The sequence below is a fragment of the Castanea sativa genome, chromosome 3, assembly GCF_040712315.1.
Source record: "Castanea sativa cultivar Marrone di Chiusa Pesio chromosome 3, ASM4071231v1".
In the NCBI taxonomy this organism is placed as follows: domain Eukaryota; kingdom Viridiplantae; phylum Streptophyta; class Magnoliopsida; order Fagales; family Fagaceae; genus Castanea; species Castanea sativa.
Window position 1 is genome coordinate 21,908,551 of NC_134015.1, and position 19,245 is coordinate 21,927,795.

General features: G+C 34.7%; 3 protein-coding genes across 3 annotated transcripts; 2 read left to right on the forward strand and 1 right to left on the reverse strand.

The window, feature by feature from the left end:
* Positions 1–475: 475 nt before the first annotated feature.
* LOC142627594 (NAD(P)H-quinone oxidoreductase subunit L, chloroplastic) lies at positions 476–2,055 on the reverse strand. Its single transcript, XM_075801471.1, has 5 exons — positions 1,846–2,055; positions 1,629–1,718; positions 1,436–1,543; positions 1,242–1,336; positions 476–809 (listed from the first exon to the last, which is right to left on the reverse strand). Exons 1-5 carry the CDS (start codon positions 1,987–1,989, stop codon positions 656–658), a joined length of 591 nt encoding a protein of 196 aa, XP_075657586.1. The 5' UTR covers positions 1,990–2,055; the 3' UTR covers positions 476–655.
* A 1,430-nt stretch (positions 2,056–3,485) lies between these two features.
* Positions 3,486–14,202, forward strand: LOC142628262 (uncharacterized). Its single transcript, XM_075802327.1, has 9 exons — positions 3,486–3,878; positions 5,607–5,957; positions 6,171–6,386; positions 6,640–7,289; positions 9,345–9,441; positions 9,531–9,584; positions 9,665–9,783; positions 11,570–11,760; positions 13,403–14,202. The coding sequence occupies exons 1-9, from the start codon at positions 3,567–3,569 to the stop codon at positions 14,038–14,040; spliced, it is 2,628 nt and encodes an 875-aa protein (XP_075658442.1). The 5' UTR covers positions 3,486–3,566; the 3' UTR covers positions 14,041–14,202.
* Positions 14,203–14,763: 561 nt separating this feature from the next.
* LOC142627573 (putative NAD(P)H dehydrogenase subunit CRR3, chloroplastic) lies at positions 14,764–18,474 on the forward strand. The gene is made up of 4 exons (XM_075801448.1): positions 14,764–14,930; positions 15,318–15,682; positions 15,848–15,990; positions 17,968–18,474. Exons 2-4 carry the CDS (start codon positions 15,417–15,419, stop codon positions 18,090–18,092), a joined length of 534 nt encoding a protein of 177 aa, XP_075657563.1. The 5' UTR covers positions 14,764–14,930; positions 15,318–15,416; the 3' UTR covers positions 18,093–18,474.
* Positions 18,475–19,245: the final 771 nt, after the last annotated feature.

The window sequence follows — 19,245 nt, forward strand, 5'->3', positions numbered from 1 at the left end:
GTCCAAAGCTCACACCTGAAAACTAAAAACTCCAATTTTTGATCGTAAACCCCAAAGCATAACCCCAAACCACATATGGTGCCCCACACCTCATTCCTCACTAGCCAAAGCTAAAAAATCAAACCTGAAAACCCCAATCGTTTTACTTTGAACCCTAAATACCAACTCAAAAACCTCAAAAGCACAACCTTAATAATCATACCATGAAGTCCAAAGCTCAAAAATCAGTAGTCCAAACCCTTTATTTAAAAGTTGAAACCCCAAAGTAGTTACCACAAAAGACAACTGTGGCTGTGGGCTCATCACCATTGTTATCACAACCGCGATATGGAGATCCTTTGATCCTAGGTTATGAAAACGATTTGGATGTACCTGTTAGCGCTAAAATTTGTATCTCATGTGTCCTCTGTGCAACTAAATTTCATTCAACACAATCATGGCAATTGCAAAAAACTATATTTTTCACATAGAAGGCTGCTTGGAATCTTGTGCCATCGATTAAAAGTTTATAACTTTTTCTGCATTGAAAACATTGCACTTTCACTTGCATCTATCTCCATTGTGTGGATCACACAAGACAACTCCTCACTATTAGAGAAAGTTCCAACAATTCCACCTACTGATTTGTTATATGTTAGAAGCAAGCAATGCTTCTTCAATCTACTGTATAGTCCTCAGGTTTGGCAAATGGGTACTTCAAGTAGTCATTTTTGATTTTCGAAGGATCCTGCGGTGTAGACCAAGGATATTTCATGGATGGATCCCGTGGGAATTTTCTGAAGTTCAAAAAGGGTGCCCAAAGAAGTATGCTGCACAACAGGGGTAAAAAAGTACTGAATTAATGAAACATATGAAAATACATATTAATCTAGTTATTGATTCAGGTGAGATGCAAGACTGATAGATCAAATTTGGTACTACAATTTCACTGTGCGAAACAGTTAGGAATTCTTAATTTTCAGGGTTATTACATGACATTAAGGCACTTCTACATTGGTTTGTTGGGGGAACAGGTCCCTCTCCAATTCATATGAAATAGAAAGTGTCTACTTCACATTTTATGTATCTAACAAGGTATAGACTGCCAATTGGAATTGAATGCTTTAATAATCTATGCTTCCAGTGGAATGAAAGTTAGGTGCAACAGCCAACAGGTGCAGAATATGGCCTAGCACTAAAATTTAGGATAATCATCATGGGTTAATATTGTACCAGTAACCTTGTGAAAAAGAACATCTTACCCTGGGAAGAATATGAAGACAAACATAAACTGAAAATACATCTCCAAGAGATTTCTTTTGTACCATCTTATCCTAAGCCAATTCATGATGATCGGCTGCAATTCACCAAAATATAATGACAATATTATAAATCTCCATGGTCAAATACAAAATGATTAGGGTAAGGATGATATAAAATGTTAACATATACTTACAGGTATGATAAGGAAGTAAAAAAAGGCCACAATTCCTAATTGTATCAAAACTGTAATAGGATCTTCCACGTAGTTCACTCCAGTTACAGCCAAAGCTGGCTGATCAACCTGTCATGATGATTATTAATTTACCATTAATATTTTAGCTCAAGAAAAAAAATGTAAAACATGTAAGGATTAATTGGTGTCTTACAGTGGCCAAAATTGCTCCAACTTGAATTGCTAAAGTTGATTTCTTTAGAAAGAACTCGTGAAGTGGCTTCTGGGTGACACATGCAAGAGTCTGATATTGAACATAAGGGGCTGTGAAATCCATACATATATATATATATATATATACAGAATCACTGAATAAAAATTCAACATGAAGGGGAAAAAAGTGATTACAAATAGTAACAAAGAAAATGCACCTTCTTGGGCTTGGCATCATGGGATGGTTTGAGTTTAGAAGTAATGAAGAGAGAGGGAATTTTGCAGCCAGAGTGGGAGAGAGGAGGCAGAGGCAGAGGCAGAGGCAGAGCTTTGGGAATTTGGAAGCTCATTGAGAAGCTCATTTTAGAGCTTTACGCTGTGTGTGAGAGTGATTGTGTTTCCTTATCTTTTTGTGTAAAATTTCATGGCATAGGATGCATGGACTTTCTCAAAGAGAGAGAGAGAGAGAGAGAGAGAGAGAGAGCAAGCAGATGTGGCAACTTCCTCAAAATATTTATAAAATGCCACGTGGCAACTAATTCATCTAAGACCTTTCGTAGACATCATTATGACCACAGCAGGGGCAAGAGTTGTTACCTTTTTTGGCCTATCTTGCCATAATTCATCCAACTTTTTTTTTTTTTTGGAGAATCATGTGTTCTCCTGTTTAAGTATTCGTTTTGTCTCACATTGTTAAAGGTAACAAGAGGAAGTTGGATTTTTATTTTTTTGTTGAGGAAATTCTTTTTTTGTCCCTATATTGTGGCTATGTTTTCAATTTGATATTTTAGTTTTGGTCCTTATATTTATAAATTTGTTGTCATTTTAGTTCTTGCAATGCCATACCCTCACTTGAGGGCCAAAATAATAGCAAATTTAAAAATATTAAGATAAAAATGAAGTTTTAAAAACTTGAAAACCAAATTTAAAATACTCACAAAACATAAGAACTAAAAAGGTAATTACGCCTATTTGTTGTTTTTTATAAGTGCTTAAGCTACTAGGCGACCAAATAAAAAAATAAAATAAAAAAAAAAGAATTGTAAAACCAAAACTACATTCACCGTAACAAAAATGAAATGAAACAAATTTTACAAATAGTCTCCACAAGGGTAAAAATGTTGTGATCAGACTAAATTATGATATGACCAAATCATAAGGGATAAAATGTAATTTGCCCAAAAAGGTTAATAAATCATTCATAGATCCACATGCCCATTGCGGTTACTATCATTATATCACATCTCTTATAGTTGATTTAATCACAAGCGCCAAAGGTTATTCATTCTCTTGCGGTTGTAAATGCTATTGTTAGAAACTCTTCATCACCTTCTTCTATTACTTTAGTAGTTTACTGTATATTGTTTTTATCACATTAGCAAAACATGCCTAAGGTGTTGAGTAGTATGCTACTTGAATTGAATAGAGTTCTTGTTTTTTTATTTTATTTTATAACACGTTCTTTCAAATTATATAATTTCTTCTAGTTTGAATCAATACAATTTTTGTCTTCTTATCCAAAAAAAAAAAAAAAAATACAAGGCCAAAAAAGAGAGTTAAATTACAAATTACATTTCCTAACTCCCACATATTTTCATCTTAATAGTTCCAGTTTTTTTTTTTTTTTTTTTTTCATTTCATTTCAATGTAGTCCTTCCATGTCCAAAAGGATTACATTGAAAATAAATGTGTGCAAAAAAAAAAAAAAAGTATTAGGGAAAAGAAAGAAAGAAAAGAAAAGGTGCAAAATATACTTTATGTAGTGATTACTATGATGGGTGATGACATTGATACCCACCCAAAAAAAAAACTACTTTCTGTAGCCATTAGTAAAAAACCCAAACCAAAAACCGAAAAAAGAAAAAAAAATTGTTCTAAAATCTAAAACCCCAAGAGGCCAATCCCTTGTTTGTTCCATCGGTTGAAGTTGAAGGCCAAAATGTTGGCCTCGGCAGCAACTCCCACACCCTTCTCCTCCTTGAAGCCCCCCAATGCCCAACACTCACTAGTTCCCAACTTCAACACCCATCTGGAAGTTATTCCAGTTAGAACCAGAACAAAAACCGAACGAAGCAACCCAACACCAACACCAACACCAACACCAACACCAGTCTTTTCCCATGCAACCAAACGTCATAAATACCACTGCCTCAACCTCATTTCTTGCTCTAACCGTTCAGTCATCACAAGGGTCAGCAGTGATGGTGGTGGTGGTGCTGTTGATGCTACTCCACAACACTCTAAATCTCCTGTATGTTCATCTAAGCTCAAGCTTCTTTCTTTTTTTCTTATCTTTTCTTTTTTTTTAATCTGGGTCTTCATGCTATTTCATATTTGCATGTTGTTTTTGTATGTGGGTGAGTTCCAATTTGCCATTGACAATTTTTGTTGGTCAAGTGTTTCTTTTCCAGTTTTGGTGTTGCTTAGCTGTTGTTTAAGTTACTGATGTTAAGGAGTTTGGATTTATTTGTGGAATGCTTTTCTTTTAAAATCATGTTATGGGTTACCATGGATTTTGTACATGGAGTAGACAAATGAGATTTGGCAATTCTTTATTTGTTTTTGGGTGGTGGGGTTTGGTTCTTCTAAATTGAAACAAAAAGGCACTGAAAATGGTGTTAATTTTTGGAAAATTGGTTGGAGAATTGGGTTTCATGTTGCTTCCTATGGCAGATGAAAGTTTGTATGAAGTTCCTATGGATCTTAGATTACCAAATTTGTTTTTTGAAAAACAAAAATACTTTTGGTAGATTGTAGAATTTTGACAAAAATGTGCCGTCATCCCAAATTGACCATTTGAAGATTGAACACAAAAGAAATTTTTTTTGAAAATTTAATCCTCATGCTTGAAATTAGTTTTTTGGAAAAGAAATAAGAAAAAAATACAATCAATAAAATGCAGCCATATGCACAATGTACCCATATTGAACACATTGTGAATCATGATGGACTCTTTCAAATTTTCTTGGACTTGGTGAATTTATGCTAATCACAATCAAGCTAGATTTATTTAATGCTAGCTTTGTCTTTTTGCAAAGACCGAGGTCTCATACTATTGATATGGGCTCTTTTATCAGTGCCTACCCCATATCCACATTCTTTAGACATTTGGTTTAACAAACTAAAAGTTTGAAAGTACATGATTATGTTTTTCTCCTATAAATCAAATTATGTTCTTGCCAATAAACATCTGAAATGGTACTTTCCCCCGCATAAAAATGGGGTAGAGGGGGGAGGTTGTCAGTTCAAGACCCATTGGGTGTACACGTAACTTTTTTTTATAAATGTTTGTGGAACATTTTTCTCTTAATATTGTTTGCTTGATTAGACACCAAGATTTTTTTATTTTATTTTTTTATTTTAATAACGTAGGGAGCCTTGCTAAAGACCCTTTGGACTCACCTATAGCTAGTAAAACCAAGATATCTTGTCACTTACCAAAAAAATGAAGAAAGAAAACTAGATATCCTGTTACTTATATATAGCTATGTTCAGGGATGTAACTAAAATCTTAAAGAGTAACCTTGCTTGAAGGCCGTTAGCTTCTTATTACTCAGTATGCCCTTAATTTTCAGCTTGTTTGGATTACATTTATTTTTTCTAAAGGATTTTAGCTACGTAAAACCCCAAGAACATATAAAATATATATATTAAAAATTATACTATTTTTAGAGGAAGGCTATGCATCATGGAAAAACTGGTCATTTCTTTTCTTTTTGTGGCCTCTTTGGATCAATTGAATTTTTGGGGACCAAATGTACTTATAGGAGTCAAACTTTGAATATTTATATAAAACTATATGTTACACACTTACACATATAAATAAATTTTGGGGATGTTAGGGCGGGGGGGGGGGGGGGGCATGGTCTTAGAACCGTCTCTGACTGTGTTCTCTACTGCTTTTAAATTTTTCCTTGAGAGTGACAAATGTTCACTTGCTTAAGCTACATGACCAGGCATCTTCTAACTTTACTTCCAGGATATTGAAGAAATTGAGAAACCTTCTCCTAGTTTTAATGATGGTTATGTAGCCTTGTTTGTTCGAATGCTTGGGCTAGACCATGATGACCTTGACAGAGAACAAGCAATAGTAGCTCTCTGGAAATACTCACTTGGAGGAAAGAAGTGTATTGATGCTGTCATGCAGTTTCCTGGCTGCATAAACCTCACTGTAAACCTTCTTAGGTCAAAGTCTAGTTCCCCTTGTGAAGCAGCTGCAGGCCTTTTACGATCAATTTCTTCAGTCAATTTATACAGGGAATTAGTAGCAGAAAGTGGAGCAATTGAAGAGATAACTGGCTTGCTGAGCCAACCTTCCTTGACTCCTGAGGTATAGAGGATCACCATTGGAATCTGTGTGTGTGTATATATACATATATATATCTTGGGATATACAAGATATTCAGAGGAAGAGGAGGCAACACAGGAGGTTTATATGTGTTAGCCTCAAGCCTTAACTCAAAAATACTCTGGAATATCTGTCATCCTGTCAACACATTTCTTGGTAAAAAAGAATGGAGATATCCTGAAATCATTTTTGCAGGTAAAGGAGCAAAGTATGTGTACTTTGTGGAACTTGTCAGTGGATGAGAAGCTTGGAGTGAAAATTGCAAACAGTGACATATTGCCATTACTTATTAAGTCCCTCGATGATGATGACATAAAATTGAAGGAAGCAGCAGGAGGGATTTTGGCAAATTTGGCATTGAACCAAATTAACCACAGCATCATGGTTGAAGCAGGTGTTATACAAAAACTGGTGAGGCTTCCTTAACATTTCCTCTATTGATAGAAAGAATTCATGTCCATTATTAGATCAAATAGCTGAAAAGTTTGCTCTTTTTACATTGTCAAGCTGTATGGAATGCAGTAATATTCAAATGAATTTATTAAAAAAAAAATCTTAAGCATAAGAGGATGTTTATAACAACATGTTCTGAGTTGCCACTATTTACATGTCTTTTAAAAAAAAAAATTCTTTGGCATTCTATAAAGTTGGATTATAAATGCAGGCAAAGGCCCTAACGGCTGATTTGGAAGGAGCTAAAGTCCTTAGAAAGGAAGCAAGAAATGCATTGTTGGAGCTTGCTAAGGATGAATATTACAGAATTCTTGTCATAGAGGAAGGCCTGATTCCTGTCCCTATGATTGGTGCATCTGCATACAAGTCCTTCACACCAGGTTTGTATTCCTGGCCTAGTTTACCAGATGGTACAGAGATTAAACAAACTTCTAAAGGTCCTTCTAAATACGGTGCCTCCGAAGTACTCGTTGGATTAAATATTGATGACAAGAATGTAAGCATAGAGGAGACCAAGATGAAAGCAATAGTTGCACGTTCACAACAACAATTTCTTGCTCGTATTGGGGCTATAGAAATAGAGAATGGAGAGAAATCTCAATCTGGATGCTTGAGTGAGCAGCGACTTACACTCTTACCGTGGGTGGATGGTGTGGCTCGATTGGTTTTGATTCTTGAGCTTGAAGATGAATCTGCCATATCAAGAGCTGCAGAGTCAATTGCTGATGCGTCTATCAATGAACATATTCGAGTTGCATTCAAGGAAGCTGGAGCAATCAAGCATTTAGTTCGGCTTTTAGGCCATAACAATGATTCTGTCAGATTGTCTGCTACTCAAGCTTTGGAAAGGTTGTCTATCAGGTAATTTATCATTCTTTGGGTTTTAAGTATCTTGATGTATGTACAGCAATAGTGATCCTAGCTAACCTCTCTGGCTTTAAATGAAAAATCCTATATACATACATACATACATACATACATACATACATATATATATACACATACATACATACATACATACATACATATATACACATACATACATACATATATATATATAAAAGAGCAGAGGGGATGGAAAAAATATTTTACAATTTCTCAGTTAATGGCTTTGTCACTTTGCCTTTGCCTTCCACTCTAAGCTGACAATACTCTTTTATCCGGAACAGTGGTGCTTGAGTGTTTCACAGTCAAATGTTTGGTCTCCCAAGCTTATTTGACAAGGTTCTTTCCTTGGACTAGTGAATAAATAAGTTCTCATTAGTGCAGGGAATTTTTTTTGGGGTCTATGTGAGTGACATGGAGATTTATAAGTAAATGATTTTGTCTTTCGCATGGGCAGACAGGGGAGATCTCTGCTACATGACAGGGGAGAGTGAGAGAGGAGTTGAAGGCCTAGAAGAAGCTAGCCTATGTTGGAAATTGCTTCCCCAATTTGTTAATTTACCCTATATAACAACAACAAAGCTTTACTCCCAACAATTTGGGGTTAGTTATGGATCTTTAACATTAATCGGGGTTGGTCCCATGTATTCTTCTCTGCCATTCCATTATATCCAAAATCATACCTTTGCTGCTTCTTTGATTAACTTGTCATTTTTTACTACTTGCTTATTTACCCTATAATTGATACAATTTCTTCTCGTTCCATAATTGCCAATATAGCTGAAAAATATTTTACCATACCAAACTGATATAATATCCTCTTGGAAAGGTATCGGTATGCACTTCAACTCATTTTGGCTATTTGAGTTGGTAATTCTATTTTAGGCCAGTACAATAAAAAGTTGTTTTTATAAATTTGTTAAAACTAGACACCAATGTATGCAGATGCTAAGCTTGCCAAAATAGCATTTCTAGAAGGACAAGATCATTCACTTCTCCCACTTTTTCTTCTTCCACATCGTCCACAGCCCCATGTTGCCCACTTCTTCTTGGTTTCTCTTTTTGGATAGGTCACTTCTTCTTGGTTTCTTTGCTAACCACTTTCTTTGTGTTTCTGTTTTGACCGCACAAACATTTTTTATGTTTCTTGGTTTGTCTGCCTAGCAGAACAAGTTAACCTACCCCATATGAATCTTTGGTAACACACGCACACACACACACTGACACACATATACATGGACTTGCATTTTGGGCCAAGGTTGATTAGGTTGTTGATTGCTTGTATGAGGAAAAAAATGTAAACCTTGGCAACATATTAGGATGGGCATGAGCTTATATTTTTATTGGCTCTTACCAAATTAGCAGGCTCTAACCAAATATATAAGCTCATGAATTTATAAATAAATATACATATTTGAAGTCCATAAATATACAAATATATTTTTTATGGTGGTAATTCCAAAATGGTACGTAGGTACCAAAATATTTTGTTCCTCTAGCCCCTCTTATTGATGCTTTTTATTTGTTTTATATAAATACATACATATATATATATATATATATATATATTTATATATTATTCATAGTTGGCCCCAAACCCAGAAAAAGGAGGGTTACAGCATATTGTTGGCTAGCATAAAATGTAGTCACTCTATTATTGTTTTATATAAATTTATGTAGATATGTATGTATGTATGTATGTGTCTACACGAAACCTTTACTAGCCATATTTGCCTTGTTTCATATACTGTCTGCTTTTTTGCTATCTTTTCTTCATATTGAATTTTAAAGCTCATGCCATTTTGGGGATTGACACATATTTCACTCTATATTTGTTCTGGGTTTGCACGTTGAAAAGCTTGTCATTTATTAGGGAGTGGTACTCATGTTAGTGTTCATGTCACATAGTTCTAACTTCACTGATGCATCTTTCTTCTTATTCTTTAGACATTAGGTCTGTTGGATGGCTCTTATGCATTAAGCATCCCTTACATTGTATAATTCATGTTACTCATATTTTTCTTGATGCAGTAATCATGTTTGCCAGATTATTGAAGCTGAAGGCATCATTGATCCTTTGGTCAATACTCTAAAGCACTCGCAGACCTTTGAAAGCCTGATTGAAAAGGTGTTTTATTATTATTATATTTATTTTTATCCCCCATTTCCCATTATAGGAAACAATCCTGAGGATAATGAACCCTTGCTGCAATGCAGAGCTTGAACCTACTTGCTCGGATATTAGATCCTGGTAAAGAGATGAAATCTAAGGTTAGTCATTAGTTTCTTGCACCATGTGTGAAAAACTCATAATGTTTTTTTTTCTTACTGAGTATGTTGATGCATTCCAGTTTTATGATGGACCAGTTAATGGATCAAAAAAGTTATCAGATGCAACAAAAAACCCTGAAGATTCTGCAGTCTTAACTGGAAATATGGTTGACAAACCCATATCAAATGTGAATGCCAGGTCTTTTCCTCACTTCCCCCCCCCCCCCCCCCCCCCACCCCCCTCCAAAAAAGAAACTCCCCTTCTAATTTTATTTTGTTTATTAATTTTAAAACTGCTTTTTCATTATTATCATTTATTTCTCCTTTTCATGAAACTTTATTTTTTCTGTTACTATATACCTATTCCATATCTTTGTTTTTTGTGTTCGTGAGAGGAATTCAAAGTTGGGTGATTCTTATTTATTGTTACAATATTTTGCTTATTGTTCATGACAAACAAATAGAGTAGGGTGAGCAGAATGCATATGTTGACCTCTCATTTTCATATCTTATATCATAAAAAAATCTGGTTCACCTATCAAGAAAAAAAAATCTGGTTCAATATTGACTACTTTTATAGTTCTATTGGGAGGAGCAAGCAAAATGAAAGCTTGCATGTATAATTGAAAAGGATTTCTCAAAGATTTCATCTTCATTACATCCTCTTTATGAAAAAAAAATATATGTGAAAAGAAATTTCATTATTTGTGTGACAGTCTAAAAAGTAAACGCTTCATCTAGATGCTTAAGTTTAGGTTGCAACAATATTTCAGGAACAAAAAAAGGAAACTTGGATTTAATATTTGGAAGCAAGGTTATTTTTGTAATAAGGCAATTAGGGTTTTCTACCCCAATTAGAACTAGGGTTTAGTTTCCTATATAAGAAAACTATTGTACTCCTTTTGGATAAGATTTAGAGATGAATGAAAAGTTACCTTTTGGTTTCTTTTCTCTAGTGTCGACTCTAGCCAACCCTAGGAATTGAGTCCCAGTGGTTTTCCTCGTTTGGTAATAACTCCAAGCAAGCTTAAGTGCTGACTTCTAAGTTCCTATCCCTTTATTTTCCTATTGTTTAATTTTGTTCTAGTTGTCCTGCATTATCTTTCCAACCCCAAACCATTGTAAAATTCAAGTTTGATTTTCTTGTCCTTTGTCACCTAGGCAAACAAACAGAGCATGCTTGTTTTAACTTTTATGTAAAAGTTTATGCTCTTCTAGACATACAACCTTGTGAGGTGCTTGATGCAAGGCTAAATCTTTTAATAGATTTAGCTCTCTTCCATGTAGAGGCTGAGACTACAAGCTGTTGGAAGGGAATGATAAACCTTGCCATATCTTCATAATCTCTCATTTTTTGGGTGTATGTTATCAATTTGCTGTTTTATCGGAGCCACCATATCTGGGTCATTTTCTTCCCTACACAAATGTAACATCCTTCGTCATTTAGTCAACTCATTGACCTATATATTAAAGCAGTTGCAAATATAGTTTTGATTTCACAATATCAAATAGGTCAATGGTAATATTTAAATTAAACCACGATTCAGTGCTATCGGGCAAACCTGGACGTGTCTGCTTATAACAAGGCTGGACCAATAAAGTTAATTCTGCTAGGAACATATCTGTTTTGAGCATGCTGACCGGTTCAAATATGAAACTTGTTGATCTAGGGTAAATCTAAAGTTTTGTCCCTTTTTTTTAAAGGAGCCTAGGCCAAAGCTGTGGATTGCTAGGCATTATTGGTATGGTTTCAATCCATTGCTTTCATTGAATTTATTGAATCCAGATATACTGGATGGATGCCTACTTTCATCAATACTCTTCTCTTTTTTTAAGTTTTGTTTTGTGTGTGCCTGCATTAAAGCAATTTTAATGTTGTTCCCCTATATTATATTGATCTGATTGAGTACTTTCAGATATAATTGTGCAGTCTGCACAAAGAAGTTCTATTGACCTGCTTTTCTTGACTTGGAAACCAATTATAGGGAGAATGTGCTAGACACTGCTTTCATTGCTCGCCTTGTTGATATTCTAAAGAACTCATCCCCAAATTTACAAAGAAAAGCAAGTTCCGTTCTTGAGTTTGTGACAATTAATGACCCAAGCATGGACTCAATCATTTCGGTAGATATTGAATCGGGTTTGGCTGCTGTTTTCCAACAAAAAGTTTTGAATGGTATGGAAAACAATTTTCTTGACTTTTAAGACCTAAATTGCTTGAAAAAGTTTGGCTTTATGTTATCTCATCCAACTCTATGACCTAATTTAGATTTTTTTTTTTATATTGTTCTTATTGTTGTTATATACAGTTCTAATTATAATCATCATTGTCATCAGCATCTTCATTGTATTTTCAACAACCTGCTGCCTGCATTTGGGTGCTGAGACAAGTAGAATATGAGGAATGAAATGAGAGATGAAAATCAATTACCTATGTTGGTTTCTTTTTTTGATTGGATTGTCCATTCATCATCTGAACAAGATTCGCATACAAAAAAAAAAAAAAAAAAAGGAAAAAAAAATTCTGAACAAGATGGGTCACCATTGTGATTCAGGCCCTAAAATTGCCTTCTCTTTTGTTTGTCAAGAAGCTGACTTTAGAGAAAGTTCAAACTCTCTTCTCAGTTTCTCTTGGTTCCTGTAAAATCAAGCTTTATGGTTATTGTTAAATTACCAATTGTACTTCACTCTTATAATAAAGTGGTAGCCCTTAAAATTTACTCCATGGTCGTAGGCCGTTAATATTTAACAGTTATCACTTGTATATGTCCATTAATTGTGAAGGCATTTCCTTACAATCTTCTGAAGTCTGAATTCTTAGACAAATTTATTGAGACTCACATAATAATACATGCAGTAATCATTAATCAACAAGTTAGGCATCAAGTGTCTATAGTTTTTCTGTAGGATATTCTTCATTTCGTCCTAATTTTCTTGCCAATTAGGTTCTTTAATTTGTAGTTTTGCTTTCATATGATAGGAGTTGAACTCATGGAGTCCAGTCCTTGGTGCTTGTAACTTACCACCAAACTAAGAAAATTGCCATCTCTTCGCAATGTGTTTGATAAAATCTTGTGTGTAGGAAATCTTTCTGAATATTCTGTGACCTGATTCTTTATTGAATTCCTACCAATGTAAGTCTGAGTTCTGCTCAAAGGTATACCTACTCTGGTGGCCACTTCACCTGCTCTCAAACCCCTTTAATTTGATGATACATTTGATAAGATTATCCTTACTGAAATCATGGAGTTGTTGGGTAAGAGAGTTAGGATTACTTAAATTTTAAATCTCTCATTGTTTCCCACATTGCATTGCCATGCTTTGAGTCATTGACCCAGTACCCGTTAGATGAATCTTGATCATTTTAATTTCCTGTTGTAAAAATTAACAAATTCCTGCAGTTGTGTTTGCCAATTCAATTATATGAAAGTGTGATACTCTTACTTTTGATAGATTTTAAGACAATCGTCTTGTTTAAGTTAGAAACTGCAAGTGGCAACAATGTGTAGAAAATGAAGATTAATATTGCTTTCTCTAAGCAAGAAATTTTTTTTTTGTTCTTTTTCCATCCTAAGTGTCCATGGGATAACTTATTTTCTTTGGTTTATTTTACTTTAAAAATAAGTTGGGTAAAATAAAAGTATACAGGTGTAGCTGTTTAAAAAGCTGTATATAAGCTGGCAGCGAACATAAGTTGGATTTTAAGCTTATCGTGGCATACACTAAATTGAAAATAAACCTATACTTGAATTCAGATGAGTGAATTTTTTATTATTATTATTATTATTTTTTTTATTGTGTTCATCTTTATTTGGCAGATGTGGATTCTGATGTAGAAGGCCAGCAGCCAGAAAAATATGCCCTTGAAGTTGAAGAAGCTGGTCTTGCAATATCTGCAGCATCCCGGTTGCTAACAAAGCTGCTTGACTCTCCGCAATTTTGTCAAAGTATAAATTCCACGCACTTCACTAAACTGCTCCGTGAAATCCTAAAATCAAACATCCCCCTTCATTACAAAGATTGGGTTGCTGCTTCCCTAGTTAAACTCAGCTCTCTTTCTGATCGTAAGCTTGATTCTGGGAATCCAATCAACATGGAGGTAACTCTCTATGAGACCATCCCAAGACTTATAGAGAAGATGAAAACCTCTCTCTCTCCAGAAGCAAAGGAAGCTGCTGTGATGGAACTCAACAGAATAATCGCTGAAGGGATGGTGGATTCAACTCAAGCTATAGCTTCTGAAGGGGGAATATTTCCATTGGTTAAGCTGATTGAAGATGGAAGTGAGGGGGCTGTTGAAGCAAGCTTGGGAATACTGTATAATCTAAGCATGGACAGTGAGAATCATTCGGCAATTCTAGCTGCTGGAGCAGTGCCGGCATTAAGGAGAATTGTACAATTGCAAAGACCACAGTGGCCACGAGCACTTCATGTGTTAAGGACTTTACCAACTTGATGTGACTGTATGCAAATGCCATTATTAGAGCGAGAAATGTAATAAATAAATAAAGTATTTTTGTAGGTTCATCCTTTTTGCTACACTGGGAAGTTTTTATGTACATCACAGTGATATGATTTAGTGCAACACATGATAAAATATCTTGTTTAGCCCTTTAAAGTTGATTGTAGCCCATCCTTCATAATAGTTTGCCTTTCCCAGTTGACATAGTTTATCCGAAAAATATCATGATGTTGCCTGCAGTGATTGAAATGGAGACAATATTTTATGATTTAGATTTTATTTCCTGGATGGATCTAATGCTCTACAAACAGTTACATCATTTATTATTTTTAAGGATGTAATAGTCTATACACCTTCAGATTTGTAAATACATATATAGACTTTATATTTGTAATATTTAATATGAACCATGAGAAATCACTTGATGAAGAAAGATCTTCTTTCCACCCCTAAACTTAATGTAGAATCACTTAAAATTTTTTTTTTTTTTTGATGTCACACTAATTTTACTCATAACAGGTTCAGGGTTATGTGAAGATAATGTCCAAAATAACCAATGATGATGTCCACAACAAAGAAATAAAGGGAGGGGACAGGCATTTTCCATTATTATGAAGAAAAATCATTTGTCTTTTTCATGTCAGATAAGGAAATCAAATCCCACTTCGTTTTACATTCAAGATATCTCACGGATCTCCTTGCGAGTTTGAACGTTATCTTGAATTATTGGGACTGGTTGATTGGTCCATCTTATTGATTCCAACCGGCAGCCTTTCATTTTTCATCTTAGTTTTGGTATTATTGATTGGTCACTTGGGGTTATGTGCTACACAAAGGAAATTGCAGCTTGATATCCTCCAGAGCTCTATGATCTATCCTTCACAGTAAGATTTGAAACCGGGACAACCTAGTTAGACAGGTGGTAGCTAGCTTCAATTTGTGCATTTTCTTCTGCCCTCTTATCTAACCACTTGTACCTTGTGTTGTATCTGTTGTACTTCGATTTCTAGATATTTTTGGTTAGTTTTTTTATCAAAAAAAAATAAATAAAGATGAAAGATATTTTCATTTTTATTAAGTCAAGAGATAAGAAAAAATTTCACAAAACAATTCACATATGTAGAGGTTGTAAGTTGTTATTAGTAGGGGAAAAAAATGATATCAGTGGTGAACTCCTATAAAAACCAATAAGAGCTTGTCAACTCAACTGTTGTATTTTGTACGTACCAATAATCTTTCATTTTAGTTAACTGCTTATTTTATTTGGCTAGGTAGTTAAGTTTACGTTGGACAGTTAAAAGAGAAAGAATCCAACACCAACATGATCCAGTAGCAGCAGACAGAGTCACACAGATACTCAGACCACTACCATGTATTGCTTATCCAGCCTTTCCACAACCAAACCTCTAACTCTTGCTTCTCTTCCCACTGATAATGACTCTCACTCTCACTCTCCTCCATTAATCCAAACCAATCACACTAACACTAAACCTCCCAGTCCCATGCACATAACTATACCACAACCCAAAACAACTCTACCAACAACAAAGAAGCAGCGGCAAAAACGCAAACAACCATCAATAGAAGAAATAGAACGTGCCATTAGCGCCGGAAGGTACCGTGACATTGATGCCAAGTATGTCCCATTTCTTCTTTCCTTCTTTCCTTCTCCACAATATTTCAATTATATATATGTTGTTCTTTGTTTCTTTTTAAAGTTTTGGTGTTGATCATATTCATAGATAGGTAATGACATTATTATTTTGGTTCTGAATGTTTGTTTTGAGGTTACTTTGTTCAGGGAATTGGACGAGTTAGACAAGTCTAAGTTCGACTTGGCTTCGATGAGTTTTAGTGGCAAGTTTGAAAGCCCTGTGGAGAAGAAGCTCCGTGAGACCGGAGAGTCGCTAGAGACTTGGACCCAAACCAGGTTTAGAGACTCTGGTAATCATTTTTCAAATTCAATTCTTTGTGATTTTATGTTTTAGACAGTAGTGTTGGGAAGTCAAATATGTTTTGCTTGTATGCTCACCATTTGTGGCGTGATTGTTGATGAAGACCATTTAGGTTCTCTAAAATTAAAGTACTAAAATGAACTAAATTCTCAAGTAGTTCCAAGGTATAGCATAATCAACAGAGGTCTCTAATTCGAGTCTTTTTTCGGGCTAAACTCACTTGTCCAAAACACAAGTAGACTATGAAGTAAAAAATTCGTTGCTCTTGTTTATCATAAAATGTAAAAAATATTTTTGTATTGTTGCAGGCCAAACTACACTTTGGGTCCTCCAAAAATTAGGGAAATTTTAATTTCATTGCTTTACATGATTGCGTCGATTTTGTTGCTCACCTTTCAATCTCAACTCTCAAGTCAATTTTATCCTCAATCAAGTCTACTTCTAATGACAATCGACAGTCAAAACTAAAAGTGTGACACATTTAAATGTATAAGGACCAAAATTGTAGTTTGGCTGAAATCATAGACTCAATCAAGTTTGCATATCTTCCTATCTTTGTACAGCATTATAAGCTTTGGATGTCTGATGTTTATTTTATTTGTAATTGATTACTTATTGTGATAGTCGATTAGGTTATAAAAAGAATAATTTAAGCGTTCTTTTAGTCTTCGTGAGCTGGTGAAGGTATTTTTAATTTTTATACTTGAGGTTGGTGGAAGAGAGAGTAAAATTAATTGAGCTGCAGAAATCAATAATATAAAATAGTTCGTAGGAATTGAGGAAGATGCGAGAGTTTGAAGGACCATCTCTTAATTTAAGACTAGTATTCTATATGCATCATTGGATAATTTGGGTTTTCCAGTTGCGTTTGTCTACTTCAATTCTCAGAAGACGTTAGCAAGCAGGAGGTGCTGAGCAGTGGCATGCTGGCTTAGAGTGAAATTGATTAGCAGAACAACTAGACAAGAGGATTTGGTGCAATGTCTTTACTCTTTATACTAATAAAGAGAGTATATTTTGTTCATTGAAATTTTGAGTGGGTCGCTTTCTCTGAGGTTTCTGAGTTTTGTTTTACTTTATTTATTTTTTTAAAGTAGATAGTGGAGGGAGGGGGGGAGCTGGGACTGGGCATTCGAACCACAATATAAAATAAAGAATGCCATTAGGCCCATTATCATTGAACTGTCACTTGAATCCTTAGATTTCTAGTTTTGAATGCATGAGGAGAATTACCTATTGTTATTAACGGATTTGCGTTAAATTTTTTTTTTAATAGACTAAGATGCTAGTATGTAGTAGCTGATGACACCCGGTGAACATGATTAATGCAATTTACCTATTACTGCTTTTGTCTCCTGGAATGTCTTTATGTTGCATATAAGAAAATTTTCCCCAAATGATGGAAAGACACTTTAACTTAAAAAAATTTCCACTATGGGTCAAACCTTGTACCTTGAAAGGAAAGGAAAATATCAATCAGTCATACTTAAAAAAAAAATCAACATATGTAAGTTTTGGCCGATCTTGACTAATCTGTTAAAGATCAATAACTGACCCCAAAAAAATAGGGACTAAGGTTTTGTTGTTTTTTAAGTTTTGGCTGAAGGGGAGGGGGAAGGGAACTTCATAAATCAGTCATCCTCATTGTATATAGCTACATTTGTAAGATGTTTGAATTTTTGATAAATGTTGTTTCCTGACTGGTCTGTTGTACAATGTAATGATCTGGAGTTCATTGAAGGACACTAGCTGAGGTGCAAGTTAAGTACACAACTAATAGACCACAGAAAACCACCTTAAACAAAGAATAAAAAATGCAACAATTTAAATAGGAATGTCTCAAATATTTCTTCAGAATACAAATTGCTATTGATTCAGGAAAAAAAAATCTACTTCCTAAAAAGCTGATATATTCTGCAAATGTACAAGTTCTTGCGATTGGCCTTAATACTTTTGCTATTTTCAGGAAAAAAGTTCCTCATGTTTGTGTTTCAATGGGTAATACCAATTTGGACTTTGTCAATCCTAGTGGCCTCTGGGCTCATCAAGCTACCATTCAGCACCCCATTTCTTGATGACCTGCTTATGTGACCATGGCAGATCAAGTCTAGGCTCCAATTTACTTGTTCCTTGTGGTCTAATGGTACTCAGTTTTATAAAGCCCATCCAGCTCACAGCATGGTATCAATTTGAGATTCTAGGCAGCAAGATCATTGATCCTGAACAGTACTTCTAGAAAAAGTGGGTGGATCAATTTGCTTGAAAATTGTACAGACATTGCACTACGAATTTGTATATGTTGTAGTCTTGTTTACCTACTCATGTGGTTGGGTAGCTTTACATGTGGATTCTGACATATTTGTTGAGAGTTCTGTAACTCTCATTTGATATTTAATTACAAGTCATGCATTTCCAAGCATGGTGCTCTTAGTAAGAAATCAGTTGCAGCATCTTGGGAATACATCTTCTATAATTGGTAATTGGCAAAATGTCTCAGTCTGACATGCAAGAAAACTATGTTATGAAATTGCTATTAAGATCATGCAGTAATAGGACAACAGTTGCTATAATAGTTGATGGTAAGTGTTGTTATTATATGAAGTTAATGTGTCAATTTTTGTTAACCAGAAATACCTTACTCACAACAAAACAGTTTTTTTGTGGCACCCTTTGTTCCTGCGGTTATACTTATTTACACAGCACAAGGGCCCAGATTAAGATGCTCCTATAATTTTGGTGCCATAATTTGTTTTGAAAAAAAGAGAGCCCTTAGTCTGTAGATATAAGGATTTAGGATTGCTAGTAAAATGCTAAATCAATATTGAAGTGAAGTAACAATAATTGTTTTTAAAAGCATGAATAAATTTAGACATAAAAGTCTGCTTAGCAACTTTGAAGGTGCATTGCACCCTATAGTATTTTTTTAAAGGATAGAGTTTACATCCAAACTGGTTTGGAGAAATTTCTTGCAATCTATTCTGTGGCGATTTATAATGCTAAGTCACATGACTTATTAAATTATTTAAACAAGTTATATGATTCATTAAATATTTCATGTAATTTACATGTTCATAGCTCTATGAATCATCACATACTCGGTTGGTTGGGAGGTAACTGTGTTCTCTCAAAAATCAGACAATATATGCTCCCAAGGTCTGCACTCTTGTCTTGTTAAGTGCTTTTGGGTACAGAAGTCATGACTGAGTCTGCAGCCTTGTCTTGTATTCTAGTCTTAGAGCATTTT

Excerpts from the sequence above, each read along its gene's own strand:
- LOC142627594 (XM_075801471.1), bottom strand. The coding sequence starts at position 1,989 with ATGAGCTTCTCAATGAGCTTCCAAATTCCCAAAGCTCTGCCTCTGCCT. Across the intron at positions 1,337-1,435 it reads TTTACTTCCTTATCATACCT|CCGATCATCATGAATTGGCT; the intron begins GTAAGTATATGT and ends GGTGAATTGCAG. Across the intron at positions 810-1,241 it reads GTCTTCATATTCTTCCCAGG|CATACTTCTTTGGGCACCCT; the intron begins GTAAGATGTTCT and ends CCTGTTGTGCAG.
- LOC142627573 (XM_075801448.1), top strand. The coding sequence starts at position 15,417 with ATGTATTGCTTATCCAGCCTTTCCACAACCAAACCTCTAACTCTTGCT. Across the intron at positions 15,683-15,847 it reads TACCGTGACATTGATGCCAA|GGAATTGGACGAGTTAGACA; the intron begins GTATGTCCCATT and ends TACTTTGTTCAG. Across the intron at positions 15,991-17,967 it reads AACCAGGTTTAGAGACTCTG|GAAAAAAGTTCCTCATGTTT; the intron begins GTAATCATTTTT and ends TGCTATTTTCAG.
- LOC142628262 (XM_075802327.1), top strand. The coding sequence starts at position 3,567 with ATGTTGGCCTCGGCAGCAACTCCCACACCCTTCTCCTCCTTGAAGCCC. Across the intron at positions 3,879-5,606 it reads CACAACACTCTAAATCTCCT|GATATTGAAGAAATTGAGAA; the intron begins GTATGTTCATCT and ends CTTTACTTCCAG. Across the intron at positions 9,442-9,530 it reads TTGAAAGCCTGATTGAAAAG|AGCTTGAACCTACTTGCTCG; the intron begins GTGTTTTATTAT and ends GCTGCAATGCAG.